This window comes from Phalaenopsis equestris, unplaced genomic scaffold (assembly GCF_001263595.1).
Source record: "Phalaenopsis equestris unplaced genomic scaffold, ASM126359v1 Scaffold000002, whole genome shotgun sequence".
Lineage (NCBI taxonomy): Eukaryota > Viridiplantae > Streptophyta > Magnoliopsida > Asparagales > Orchidaceae > Phalaenopsis > Phalaenopsis equestris.
Window position 1 is genome coordinate 58,614,449 of NW_018164444.1, and position 13,292 is coordinate 58,627,740.

The 13,292-nt window shown below is 33.6% G+C and overlaps 1 protein-coding gene across 1 annotated transcript; it reads left to right on the forward strand.

The window, feature by feature from the left end:
* Positions 1-2,184: 2,184 nt before the first annotated feature.
* On the forward strand, positions 2,185-13,002 carry LOC110020581 (prostaglandin E synthase 2; the record flags this gene model as incomplete). Its single annotated transcript, XM_020718729.1, is given in 4 exon segments — positions 2,185-2,657; positions 11,870-12,004; positions 12,161-12,236; positions 12,908-13,002. Coding segments are annotated over 4 exon segments (661 nt in total), but the record flags the coding sequence as incomplete, so codon positions are not given.
* Positions 13,003-13,292: the final 290 nt, after the last annotated feature.

The following is a 13,292-nucleotide window of genomic DNA, read 5'->3' on the forward strand; positions in this document are numbered from 1 at the left end:
TAGGTTACTAAGGTTATTGTTCTATCAACTACAAAAGCTAAGTATATTACCTTCACTAAGACTATGATTTGACTAAAAAGTTTAATGGCAGAACCTGAAATGAAATAAGGAAATGAAAAGCTTTGAAGTGATAATATGAGGTCATTCATATAATGAAGTACATTGTATTTAATGTCAGGAGAAGCACATTCAAGGAAGGTGTCATTTCACACACACTCCAAAAAGTTGGTTAATTATCTTTAGAGAATATAACACATCTCAATCTCGTAAACATGCTGAGTAAAACTATAACAACAGACAAAATGAAGCTATATTTGGTTTTAGTTAGAATTTAAGAAGGTTAAGATAGAGTTAAGCCACAATACAATTCATTACTATGAATATGTTGTAGCCTGGGAGGAGTGAAATTGATTGCAATCAATATCTAAGTGAGATATTGTTATTATGTGGAGTTTGGTTGCATGAATTAATTGGTCACTAAAAGCTCTCAGTTTTGTCGATTGAGCCTGAGAGGGAATTTACTTTTCTATACTGGGCGCCGCAACACCTGGATGTAGCGGGCTAATGATTTGAAACTTGAGCATTCGACACTCTGATGCCAAAAAGGGGCACCACAACGCCTAACCCAGGTCCATATAAAGGTTAAAGAATAGAGTGTCGACACCCCCGTGCTTGAAGCTCAATGCCTCAGTGCTAGAAGGAAGCGCCCTAACTGCTAATATATTAATCGTGATGCCTTGACGCCAATAACCGCATTCGGGGAGTTCAAGGAGTAAAATTACATCTTTGATGCAAGATCATTGTGCATTGAAGTTGAATTTCATGATTTCTCTCATGCAAAGGTGAATGAGTGTTCTTGAGACATAAAAGTGTAAAGAGGCCTAAGTGGGTGTCATTTGTTCAATTAGCTTCATTTTTCATAATGAATTTATCAGCATGATGTCGCTCTATGATTATTTCTTGTTCTTGGGTTTTTCCACATTAATCTTGGCTTTCTTTGTATTTTGGTGATGTTTTGTTTTGTGCGCTTCAATTGTAAATCTTACTTCATATCTCTCAAATTGGTTTTTTGCATCTCTTCCCCAACATCTTCACCACATTCATTGAAATGATAAATAAGTTACCTAAAATGTTATCTAAGTTTGTTAGGTTTTGTATAGTTTGAAACAAAAAAAAACTTTCTCCTTTTATAGATAATCATGTCATGCATGAAATTTTATTTAATGAACATAAAATAATACACTGTGGATCTTTTACTCACCGTTTGTTGTATTACACAAGGGAAATTATTCCATAAATAATTCCCTAAATACAATTTATTATTGATCAGATCATTTTCGTGTTAAACTCTAAGATTCACACCAATTGACCGACATGTCATTGCAATATAAAGTTAATTTAAAACCCCTTAAGTAAAAAAGAAGTTGAACTCTTAAACGTCAAGACGTCTCTTAGTGTAATGGTGTAATTTTAACATAAACTCCAAAGCTAAGCGAGCTTGTATGCGAGAACATTCGGGATGGATGACCTTCTCACAGTTTACACCATTATAGCAAAATAGCGACACCAATAGGCCAAAAAGACAATATCTCAATGGGTGAAAGATTTGGCAGTTACAGCCAATCTCGTCGAAAATCTCATTGCATAAGTGACCTACATCAAGGTGAGCTTTGGAAAATGCTCCTTTAAGTTCAACTTCTCATCATTCTTTAACTCAAACAATTGATATTCAATATTGTGTTTCTTACTACCGTGTATCATACAAATATCTCGTTATATTACTTGTAATAAATGAATAAAAAAATATTTAAATGTGGAAGGCATGAATAAAATAATAAATGAAAATTAGAGCAAATTTCTATAACTTTCATTAAATGATAGTTCTATTGACGTGAATCATAAATTTTAATACAAACCATTGTTGTATTATAAATATAAGTAGACCTTATTAGTATTAATAAAAACTAAAAATACATGCTATATCCCCAATCAAGAATTTTCTCATGGAATATTATAGTTTAGGTGATATAAAAATTTATATAACAATAAAAAAAAGGAGAGGGAGATTATAATATCAAAATTAAGAGTTCTATAAATATTGCTAATAATTATTATATGCATTTCTAATTTAAAATAATAAATAGAATATTATAAGACTATTAATGCATAAGCGTGTCGCACAAAATAACCTCACCTTCTAAACACGTCCATCTTCTTCCTTCTTAAAGCCGCCGCTCCCGATTGCGAGGGTTTGATTTTACTCACAGCCGGCACCTGCTTTTTCGAGAAAGCGCAAGCTAGGATGAGAAGAGCGCACAATATCTACTCCCATTTCCTCGTCCCGAGGAGAACGATCCCGCCTTCCTCAGTAGTTTCTAGCACCAGACTCACCGGAGAGCAGAAACTCCTATCTGCCGCGCTTTACAGCTCCGTCACCGCGTTCGATCTCAGTCGATGGTGTTCGAGTCTTAGGTTTCCGGTTGCATCTCCATCTATTGCGTCAAAGTCGATCAAGAATGGCGTGGCGGGAGCCCTGTCTTTCTCTTTCGCTCTGTCGACGGCGGTGGAGGCGAAGGAGCCCCCTTCCGCAGAGTTCTTGCCAAAAGATGTGGTTCTTTATCAGTACGAGGCCTGCCCTTTTTGCAACAAGGTTAAAGGTACGCCGTTTGGTTTTGGGTGGAAGTGGAGTGGTCTTTTCAAGTTGTTTGTGATGATTATGAATGATAGATGCTGCGGAAATATAAGATCAATTTATATTTTCTTAAAGGAATGAATGGTACGAAAAATTGCTAATTTGTAGAATTAAAACATCAGATCATGCTAACTTAACATGCTTATTCTATCATATAAATATTTTGTTGCCTGCAACCTAACAAAACATATTATTATTTATAGACTGAAAACGCATGCCATGAAGGTAAGATAATGTTTTATGGAAAATAAAAGTTATATGAGGCAATGAAAAGGACTACGTACTGTTGAGTGGCAATGCAAGAAGATAACAACGGCACCATTATATGAGATTGAGCGACAATATAATACTGATCCAACTTTCTATGAAAACAAAATTAGGTATTTAAAGTTTAATGCCATGTGCATAGGAAAATCAGTAAAGCAGGAACATGAGGGAGTTTCTTGATTTGTAATTGGAGAGTCTAAGAGCAAGATGGCTAGGAACATCGTTTGTGTTTGGACAAGGAAATCATTAATCTAAAGTTGTCAAGTGGTCCAGAGGTACCTTGGATGGATCGTTTGAACGCCTTGATGGATGATGGAGAGTTCTTAGATTGTAGACGACTCAATGAAATTGTAGAGCAGCATAAATCATTTTGACAGTGAAAGTAAGGTGTTGGAGAGTGCTTTTATTATGGTTTGAATGCCAGTTGGTGGTCTCGATGTCTAAATAACATGATATAGCATTGGAGAACAAAGATGTGTGGACATGTTGGCTCCTCATAGTACCTTTGATTCCCAAATGTGTTGAAAACTCAGATTGAGCTTTGAGCATGGAACACTCACTGAAATCGTGGCCCACCACTCACCTATATATTTATTTGGATGATTTTGTGTGTTTTTTTACTCTTAAGGTGTCAATAATTGTTGAAATGATCATACGTAGTTTGTCTAGATTATAGAACATGACTATCTTGGAAAAATTGATTAGCCAAATTACCATAGGTTTGGGGTTAAAACCAAGATCGTATTTATGACATTGAATTAAATTGGCCAAATTGTATTGGTTAGGTTGATCAGTTTGGGGCAGCTAATGCACACATTTTCCTCTTTAACAAAAGAAGGGGATGTAGGGACTAAGGGCCCATTTGGTTTGGTGGTAGGAGCGTGGTGTGGGGCTGGCCGTGAATCGTGATAGTTTGGGACGGCTTCTCAAGTGCGGCGAGATGCCGTTTTGGCTAAATGCGGGCCGTGGATCGAATCCCGCGGCCCGTGTTTGAGCGATGGCTTATTACCCGAGTTACTCTTTGTCGCTCCTACCATAATTCCCTTTCCCTCTGTTCAATGCTAAATCCCTCGTGCTCCTCTACTATTCGACGAAACTATCCCTCCCCGTCGCTCCTTTGCTGTTCGACAAAGCCGTCACTTGTCGCTCCTACCACTCTGATTTCGTCCCAAACCGCCATGTGTCCTCTCCTCTCCCCAATCTCGTGATTCACATGTTGGGTTTTTTCTAGCATGTTGGTTTTTTCTAGCTATCTCTGTTGGGGCTTATGGATTCGGTGGTTCTTGTGTTAGCCGTGGTGACGATGTGTTATTCTTTTGGATGTAGTGAAGGAGTTGGCGGTTCGAGCACTTTTTCTTCAACATATGCGAATGCTTGTTTGTTGGATTTGTGATGTTTAGATTTGTAAATGCTGTTCGGTGGTATGGATGTGTGATATGGATGTGAATGCCACATGTTCTTGGTTGCTTGAGCAATTTTCATATATTTTTTTCTTTTTTTAGTAAACTTGGTACTTACTGTTATGTGAGGTTTGTATCTTGTTTTTTTATTATTCTGAAGTAGTTTTTTTGCTTCTCAAGTATTAAATATATTGCTATGATAGTTTTGTTGCAAACAACATTATTGCACAGTGGTAAAATAACTATTTATTCAGAAACAACTGTCACACAACTGTTTTCAAACTGTGAAAAACAAATAGGCAGTCAACTTTCCCACAACAGCTTCTTGGGGCAGCTGCTGTAAACCAACTTGTTGGATAAGTTGTAGTTGCTCCAAACAGACCCTAAATCAACTACCTCAGCTTTGCTAATATCAATTGAATCCATGCCGATCCAACAAGTTACTTGTTGGAAAGTGGCCGAATTTTTTCAAATTTAAAGTTGTTTGCTTACTCCAGCATAAATACTCATCATATAGAAAAATAAGTTAGATTTATAGAGGCTTTGGCATTATAATATCAAATATATTTGAATTAATTGCATTCATTGCAATAGAATCGAGACATTAGATCATACTTGGCATATTACTCAAGATAAGCTATTTGTATAAAATAACAAAACATGCTTTTTCTGTCATAGTTATTTGAATGTGTTGGAAAATAAGAGGTAGGAATTTACTTTTAAGGAACGACTATCAAGCTACAAGCTTGCGGAAAAGAATCATGGCTTTCTTCATTCCTCCTATTTCCAAGAAAAAAATCTCTCTTTTGTATACACTCTCTATTGTGAAATATTATCTTTGCAAAGCAATGATTTGCCTATTTAGGAGCACTATAATTTATGTTTCAGAATATAATGAGTAATTTCTTGTTGCCAAATATTTTATTTATAAAATTTTCTTGGGTTTTATTTGTCCCTCCAACATTTTTGATCAAAGATGATGGCCTATTATACTCTTAGCATTTCCAATGCTCCTTGGTTTCTTGCCGTCATTGAGCTTTCACCTCTTCCTTAACTGGTTATGTTTGACATGCCGTTGTATTGGACATTTGGGTGATTGTGGTGGTTGGAACTTAGTGTAAGTGTGTTGTAAGAAAAAGGCTTTTCCTCTCTGCTATCATTAGTCAATTTCGGTCACCCCTCAATTGCTTGGGTTGCCTTTAGCCTTCTTCACCGATCATCGAAATTTCCACTGTATTCGGGATTGACTCATGATGCTTGTAGCCTTATAATTCATATGTGAACTCTTTGGAATTTTTGAAATGGTCGATTATTGCACTTTGTCATTTCGGCAGTCAAGTATTTGTCTAGAATATCAAGATTTGATTTCTTTAAAGTACTAGAACTAAACTAGATTGATATTGTGTCAATCATCTCTATTAACCTTGAGACGAGAAATTTATAAACAAATCACAAGTTATATAATTCTTTAGTTTTGATTCAATAAGATTTCTATTTTCAGTTTTCAATGGTATATGTTTATGTTTCATGTGTGATTCTGCAGTGTGCAGTACAGTTGCAATTCTTGTTAAGGTTTGGATTTTTCTCACCTTTATGATTGATCATTTATTGTTTTTTCTATATATTTTATTATTTGCTTTGATAGGGTTCATGATGTTGATCAAGTTTGATCCAATTAGAATTTTAATTGCGATAGAAGTAATTGCATGCTGATTTTTTTGTGTTGGAAATTTTGATTGGTTTATTCGGATTTAATAGATCATTGCATTGTCATTTTGATTTTAGTTCTCATATTTTCTGGAATGTACCTGGAGAAATTGAATTTTTTGTTCATTTAGTCTATTGATGCGTTAAGTCATATTTTCTTTTTTGTGACCGACATCATTATATAATCCTTATTCCATTGGAATCATTGATCCTTAAGCATGCCACATTAGGAACTGATGTAAAATGCATAACAACCTTTCAAATTAGCATCGCAATAGAAATAAGACATTAAACTTGCAACAGAATAACCACAACTTTCCAAATTAGTGGTTGGGCGGAAGTAGTGGAAACTTGACAAGTGTTAAAGCAATGAACATAATTTCCATGAATTGAATCAACTTGTACTACATGCATTTGAGAACACTCACTTCATTTATTTATCCTCTCATTGACATGTTAAATTAAACCAAACTAGGAAAATGGAAAGTTGGAAATAAAAATAAAACACTATTTAACATCAAAATTTGAAGTTTTTAACAGTCACATCTTGCATTTCCACCAAGGATAAACAAATATTTTTGCATCGGGAGATTGCAATTATACAATATAGCTATTGAACAATAGAATAATGTTGATCCAATTGAGAAAGTGTAATACCAACGAAAGTAGTCATTTAAAAGTTCATATCCAATTCATAGAAAGGTTCAAAAAAGTAGGAACTTGAGGGATTGAATTCATTTGTGGTAGGCAAATTTAGGAATGCAATGGTTTAGAGCTTCTCAACCTAAGCTAATTTGTTGATGTATGAGGAAGTCAACAACTCAAACTTCTGAAGTGTTGAGGTGCATTATGTGGACCATTTGAGGGCTTTGATGGATGGAAATAGATTATTAGAATGGACATTACTTATTGAAAGTGTGTAGTAGGCATTGCAGTGGAGATAGTAAGATGCTGAGGTGGTGACTTTGAGGAGTGAAAGATGAGTGGGGAGCTAGACAATTGGTTGTCACTAATATTAACCTCTTTATCCAAAGTAAACACACGGGCAAAAGTGATATATGATAAAATTGGTTATAAAGGATATTTTCTATATTTATTTCTAGGCATTACTAATATGCTTCACACAGACGTCCGCGTGCGCACATACACACATATAAACAACTTGCCTGCCCACATACAAAACACAAATCCCTTCTCACTCTTCTCTCTATTTATTCACATAACTTCAATGTTAAATAATCTTGGAAGACATATATGTTTGTTAGAAAACTTTTTAATGTTAGTTTATAGGTATGTGCTGATTTAGCTTTTGCATGTTTTAAATATTTTAAACACAACCACACACACTATATATAATAATAATAATAATAATAATAATAATAATAATAATAATAATAATAATAATAATAATAATAATAATAATAATAATAATAATAATAATAATAATAATAATAATAATAATAATAATAATAATAATAATAAGTTTTGATTTCTTAGTAAGGACAACTTGATGGATGGAAATTGAATGAGTAAAGAAAATATTATTTTGAGACTTGCTATCCCATATCCATTTCTCTCGTTACACTCTTTTCTAGTGTAAATTTATCTGTCGCTATATGTAGTTCTATATTTAGTGGTATCAAAGTTGCTCCGGCTATACCCTTTAGTACTCACGAGACTCTTTCACGCAATGAGACTTGTCTTATATCCTTCTTATCAAGTCACTCTTTCACACAATCTCTTGCTTCACATCTACATGCACCCATCAGATCACTAATCTCTTTTTCCACATTGCACGCCTGCATACGACACCAACCAATCATGTCTATTGTTCTTGGCTTTATTTTTGCATCAACTATCTTCACATTGCGACGCAATTCCGCAACCATGCCCCATGCAAGTGTTCTTACTGGAGATCAATTCTACACCTGACTCTTAAGGAGCCCTTAATCGTCATTGCTGCTCCACAACATTTATGAATGAGTAAATAACTTCTATCATTAGATTTTCATATTAGTGCTTTTATACAATTACAATTTAGAGAGATATCCAATTTCCCTAGCATTGATTAAGATTATTGTACATGATATTACTTATTTCTTTATGTTATTATCGATGATTTAATATTCCCAGCTTTATCAAGGCGCTTTAGCTTATCAAATTCATGATGTCGGTCAACATGTAAGCTTTCAGACCTCCAAATTTTTCACATATTATTCAGTCACGAACTTTATATTATCACCTATATTGCATTTAAACTACAATGAAACTTTAGTTCATTTAATTCATGATGCGCGATAGTGCTCTACTTTGGAACATCTAGATTCTTCATAGATTGTTCAGTCACTTATGGTACCATTGGCCTTGCTTGGTGGGCGTTAATCACATCTACGACTCTTGTACCACATTGCCTACTTACATTTGGGTGTATTTAATGCTATGCACAAGTCAACTACGCCTTTTACGCCATCTTGGTCACCTTTCAACTCTTATAAGAAGAGTTTCTCTCAACCATAGAGAATATTGCTGGAAAAATATTGTCTTTTTTAGTCCATATTAGTTTATAAACATATGACTACTAAATATTTTAATTATTTTCATCGAGAGCGTAGATATTTTTTTTGGCTGATTTGCTAGATCTTTTCAAACTTAAGTTGTTAATATGCTTTGAGATGATGGTAATCTATCGATTCAGGTTCCATAACACTGCTTCCAAATAGAAATTGATTAGCCAATGTACCTTGGTATTTAGGCCAAAATCCAAATTGTGATTTTTGATAATGAATCAAATTGACCAAACGATATTGGTTTGATTAATCAATTTTAGTGAGCTTAGCTCTTCATTAAAGAAGGGGCGTGGTAGTAGGAATTCAGTCAACTACCCCAAATTTGTTGGTAACAACCGAGTATATTGATATCCATTTAGTTGAAGTAGTTTTTTTTTATTGGAAGATTAACATAAATCTTTGTTTTTACTATTGAAAGATGTTTGTTTAATCCAACGTTCAAAAAATAAAGATAGATTCAATTGTGACTCCTGGTTGCCTAAACTGAGATTCTTTTTTATTTTCATTTATAATTTTCAAATGCATAGGGAAGGTATATGAACTTCTTTTATGTTATGTACTTTGTAGGCTTGAGCATAGTTTCTTTATATTTTCTTGATGCTCCCTTAACATTTACAATTGAAGTTACCACCCAACATAACAAAACACAAGCACAATCCTCTCAAATTGAAGGAAGAGAGCTAGAGAGAGGGATTTAATTAGTTGTGATAGGGTTTTTGGATGATTCACTTCGTTGGATTAGAGTTGCCTATATGCGGTGAAATGTTGGTATGGAGTATTGGTAAATTACTAATTGAGAATATATTTAGTATAAGCAAGAGGTAGAATTGCAGTCCGGATTTCCAAAAATTTTATTTGATGTGATCTTTATGGTTAACAAATGTAGCATGTACTTAAGTTGCCTTTATGTGTTGAGATGTTGGTAATAAACCAACTCAGGTTCTCGAACACTACTTCTAAGTAGAAATTGATTTGCCAATGTACCTTAGTATTTAGGCCAAATGCCAAATTAGAATATTTGATAATGAATCAAATTAACCAAACAATATTGGTTTGGTTAATCAATTTTACTGAGCTTAGCTCTTCATTAAAGAAGGGGTGGGGGGTAGTTGGAATTCAGTCAGCTACCTCAACTTTGTTGGTAACAACCAAGTTTATTTCATATCCATTCAGTTGAAGTAGTTTTCTTTGTTGAAAGATTCATGTTTTATTTTATTTTATTTTAATTGAAAGATCTTCATTTAATCTAACGTTCAAAAAATAAAGGGAGATTCAATTGTGACTCTTGAATGCATGAACTAAGGTTCTTCTTTATTTTTATTTATAATTTTCAAGCACATAGGGAGAGTCCGAAGCTTGTTTGTTATTTACTTTGCAACTACGAGCAAAATTTCTTTATATTTTTCGGATGCTCCCCAAACATGTACAATTGAAGTTAACACACAATATAACAAAACACAAACACAAACCTCTCAAATAGAAGGAACAGAGCTAGATAATGAGAGGGATTCAATTAGTTTTAACACGGTTTTTGGATGATTTGCTGCTCTTTAGGATTATAGTTGCCTATACACAGTGAAATGTTGGTATGGAGTATTAGTAATTGAGAATATATTTAGAATAAGAGGTAGAATTGCAGTCTGCATTTCCAAATGGCATAAATTTATATTTTAAATCATATGAAATTTTAAGTCCCATTTTACCTTTTTTTTGGCTAAATCTTGGATTTACTGGATCCAAAAGTTCAGCGATTTTTGAGGATTTAACAAATGGAAAGCCGCAAGGTTGGAGAAAGTTGAGGGAAATAATATGTATACTTGTTAATTCCTTCTCGTTTCAAACTCCCATGGTGGCTTCTTTGCCTATTTTTCCTTGAGGGTTTTGGTACGGAGGAATGCGAGAAGAATGTCACTATGACCTCTTTGAACTCTCTCTTCACACTTTTGAAGAAGCGGAATAGGCGGCACAGTTGATGGAGTACGCTATAGTCGATGGATATTGGGGGTTCTACTTCCTTTGCGATTTCATCTCAAACAACTCTATGTTTCTCATTTAGATATAACTTTTGGGGATTTTCCTTTTAGTTAGGTATTCTTGGTTGATGGTTACTATGTGAAGAGAGCACGGAGCATGCAGTGGAGATCCTCTAGCAGAGGGAAAACTCTCTAGAGAAGGATTTTAAAGTTGAGGCAAAATATTTGATTCATTTGCTCAAGTTGTTGAAGTTTTCATAAGTACTTTGGTTCCTTCATTGGCTTAGTTCCTGTTTGTTTTTTACTCAAATTCAATATTTCTATTGTCTATGTGCTTGCTAGGCTCAAGTTAATATTATGGGACAATAACTTACAGACCACCCTAAACTTCCTACTTACAAATCAACCACCCTTCATCCATTTTTCAAATTCTCACTCAAATAACAAAATTCATGGTAAAACCCCAACCCATATTTTTTTTTTATCAAATTCTCAATGATTTTGTTGAAAGTAATCATCCAGGTGATTTTTTTGAACTACCAAATTGATATATTTACGCGTGTCATGATCAATGTTTCGGGTGATATGTATGTAATCATCCCTAATATTATTTGTTTTTTTATGATTAAATAGAAATCAATATTTAATTAGATCAATAATTTATCATTTTTTGATTAATTGTGATATTATCTTGTACCAATTAAAGAATGGTAAAGATTAATTGATGAATCTTAATAAAAATATAATTCTTGATTAATAGCTGCGTAAACTATCAATTAGTCATTAATGTAATTAGACATGATAAAAATCCAATCAAAATAAATTAGCCTTAATAGTTACATTATCGATAATTAATATTAAAATTATATTTGAGTCAATAAACTTAAATCTTGAAATAAGTAGCTAAACAATTCATCAGAGTTAAACTGGATCTAACTATTATCATACCAAATAGTTTTCAGGATTTAACCATTGCAACAATTACCAAATATGAATTTACAGGATTTACTAATTTCTACTTTAGTTAAATCTTGCTTCCAAACAGCCCAGTAAAATTCTGGCAGAGTTTATGGGGGTAAGTTTTATTTTTTTATGAGTTTGCCATACTGGAAGATTTATCATAATTTAATGAACTATTTGTCATCCCTGCGACTTGCAGAAAATTGTGTTGTTGCAAGTCAGGTGTGAATGGAGCTTTTCATAATCAACTTTGGCAGTATGTTGTCGTAAAAGCTGTATTTTTTTTTTAATGATTGTCTCCAGCTTTTTTGGACTATCATGATATACCATATAAGGTTGTGGAAGTAAATCCTTTCAGTAAGAAAGAAATCAAATGGTCCGACTATAAGAAGGTTCCAATTCTTGTTGTGGATGGCGAACAGCTAGTTGACTCCTCAGGTTCTTTTTTTAAACTTTTTGGCTCTCTTAAATAGAATCTTCTTATGATTCTTTGAATATATTTATTTAAAATTTCAAGTTCATCAAGTTTGTCTGTTCAAAATAGCAATTGTAGCAGGTCGGCAGTGAATACTTACTTTGGTTTTGTTCTCTTAGATATAATTGACAAGTTAAACCACAAGATCCATCCTAAAAACTCTGCTGTTGATGAGGAAGAGTCAACGTGGAGAAGGTAAAAATTTCAGCGTTATTCTATGTTTAGTTAAAGCCATGGATAATTACAGTGTTTTTCAACTGTTTGATCTCATGTTGTTTAATGTTGGTCTTGATGATCTCCTGTCATTTCTGCTGTTTCCTAGACTGTGTTAAAGCTGAGTTACAGGCTAGTTTTCATTTTGAAGTTAATTTTGTAATGTTGGTTGACTGTATAGAACTAAGTGGAAATCTTTTAACCAAAGGAATTTCAAATCTAGCTTGAAACATGATATACACAGTTTACACCCAGAAGCCAGTCTCTATGTATTAACTATTAGCAGCTTTGGTTACTTTTTGGAAAATTTAAACAAGAAGCACATAATTCTTATGTATTTACATATCTCACGCCTAAACTTTCATATTCATATAAATAGCAATTTGGTGCTTTAAACCTCTGCATGAAAAGTTGTTTTTCACTTTTAAAAAGTGGTAATAGTGCTATGTACCTAAATATGAAAGTTTAGTTTGAAGATAATTAAATGCATAAGAATTGTGCGCTATGTATATAAATGCACTTTACTTTTTTCAGTCATCCTCAGCTCTTTGCATAAATTTTGTTTTCAGAGTTTGAGGATTCCATAATTCCTTGGTCATTATCATCTGTGATGTTTAAATTGTACTTGTTGACTTTGGTTTTCGTTAACACAGGTGGGTTGATGAGCACCTTGTTCATGTCTTATCTCCAAACATATACCGTACTGCTTCTGAGGCTTTGGAGTCATTCAATTACATTACTACTCATGGTAAGGAGTTGCATGCTTTATATTTTTAAGCTATGCCTGTTTTTAGTTTTATGCGGGAGATCTTTTTGCTTCAATCCATCAGTACATCCGAGAGTGGCAGTTAATAGATAAGTAAGATGTGGGTCACTTGATTGTCTTTGTGCTAATTTAGTAATTATATTTGGCAAGCCATTACATCATTGCTGTTGAATGTGGAGCAATGGCATTTGCGGAGATTTTTTTTTTTTAAATTAGATGCTAAAATTTTAGAATGTAAAAAAATGTTAAATTTTCATGATATGTTGCTTTAG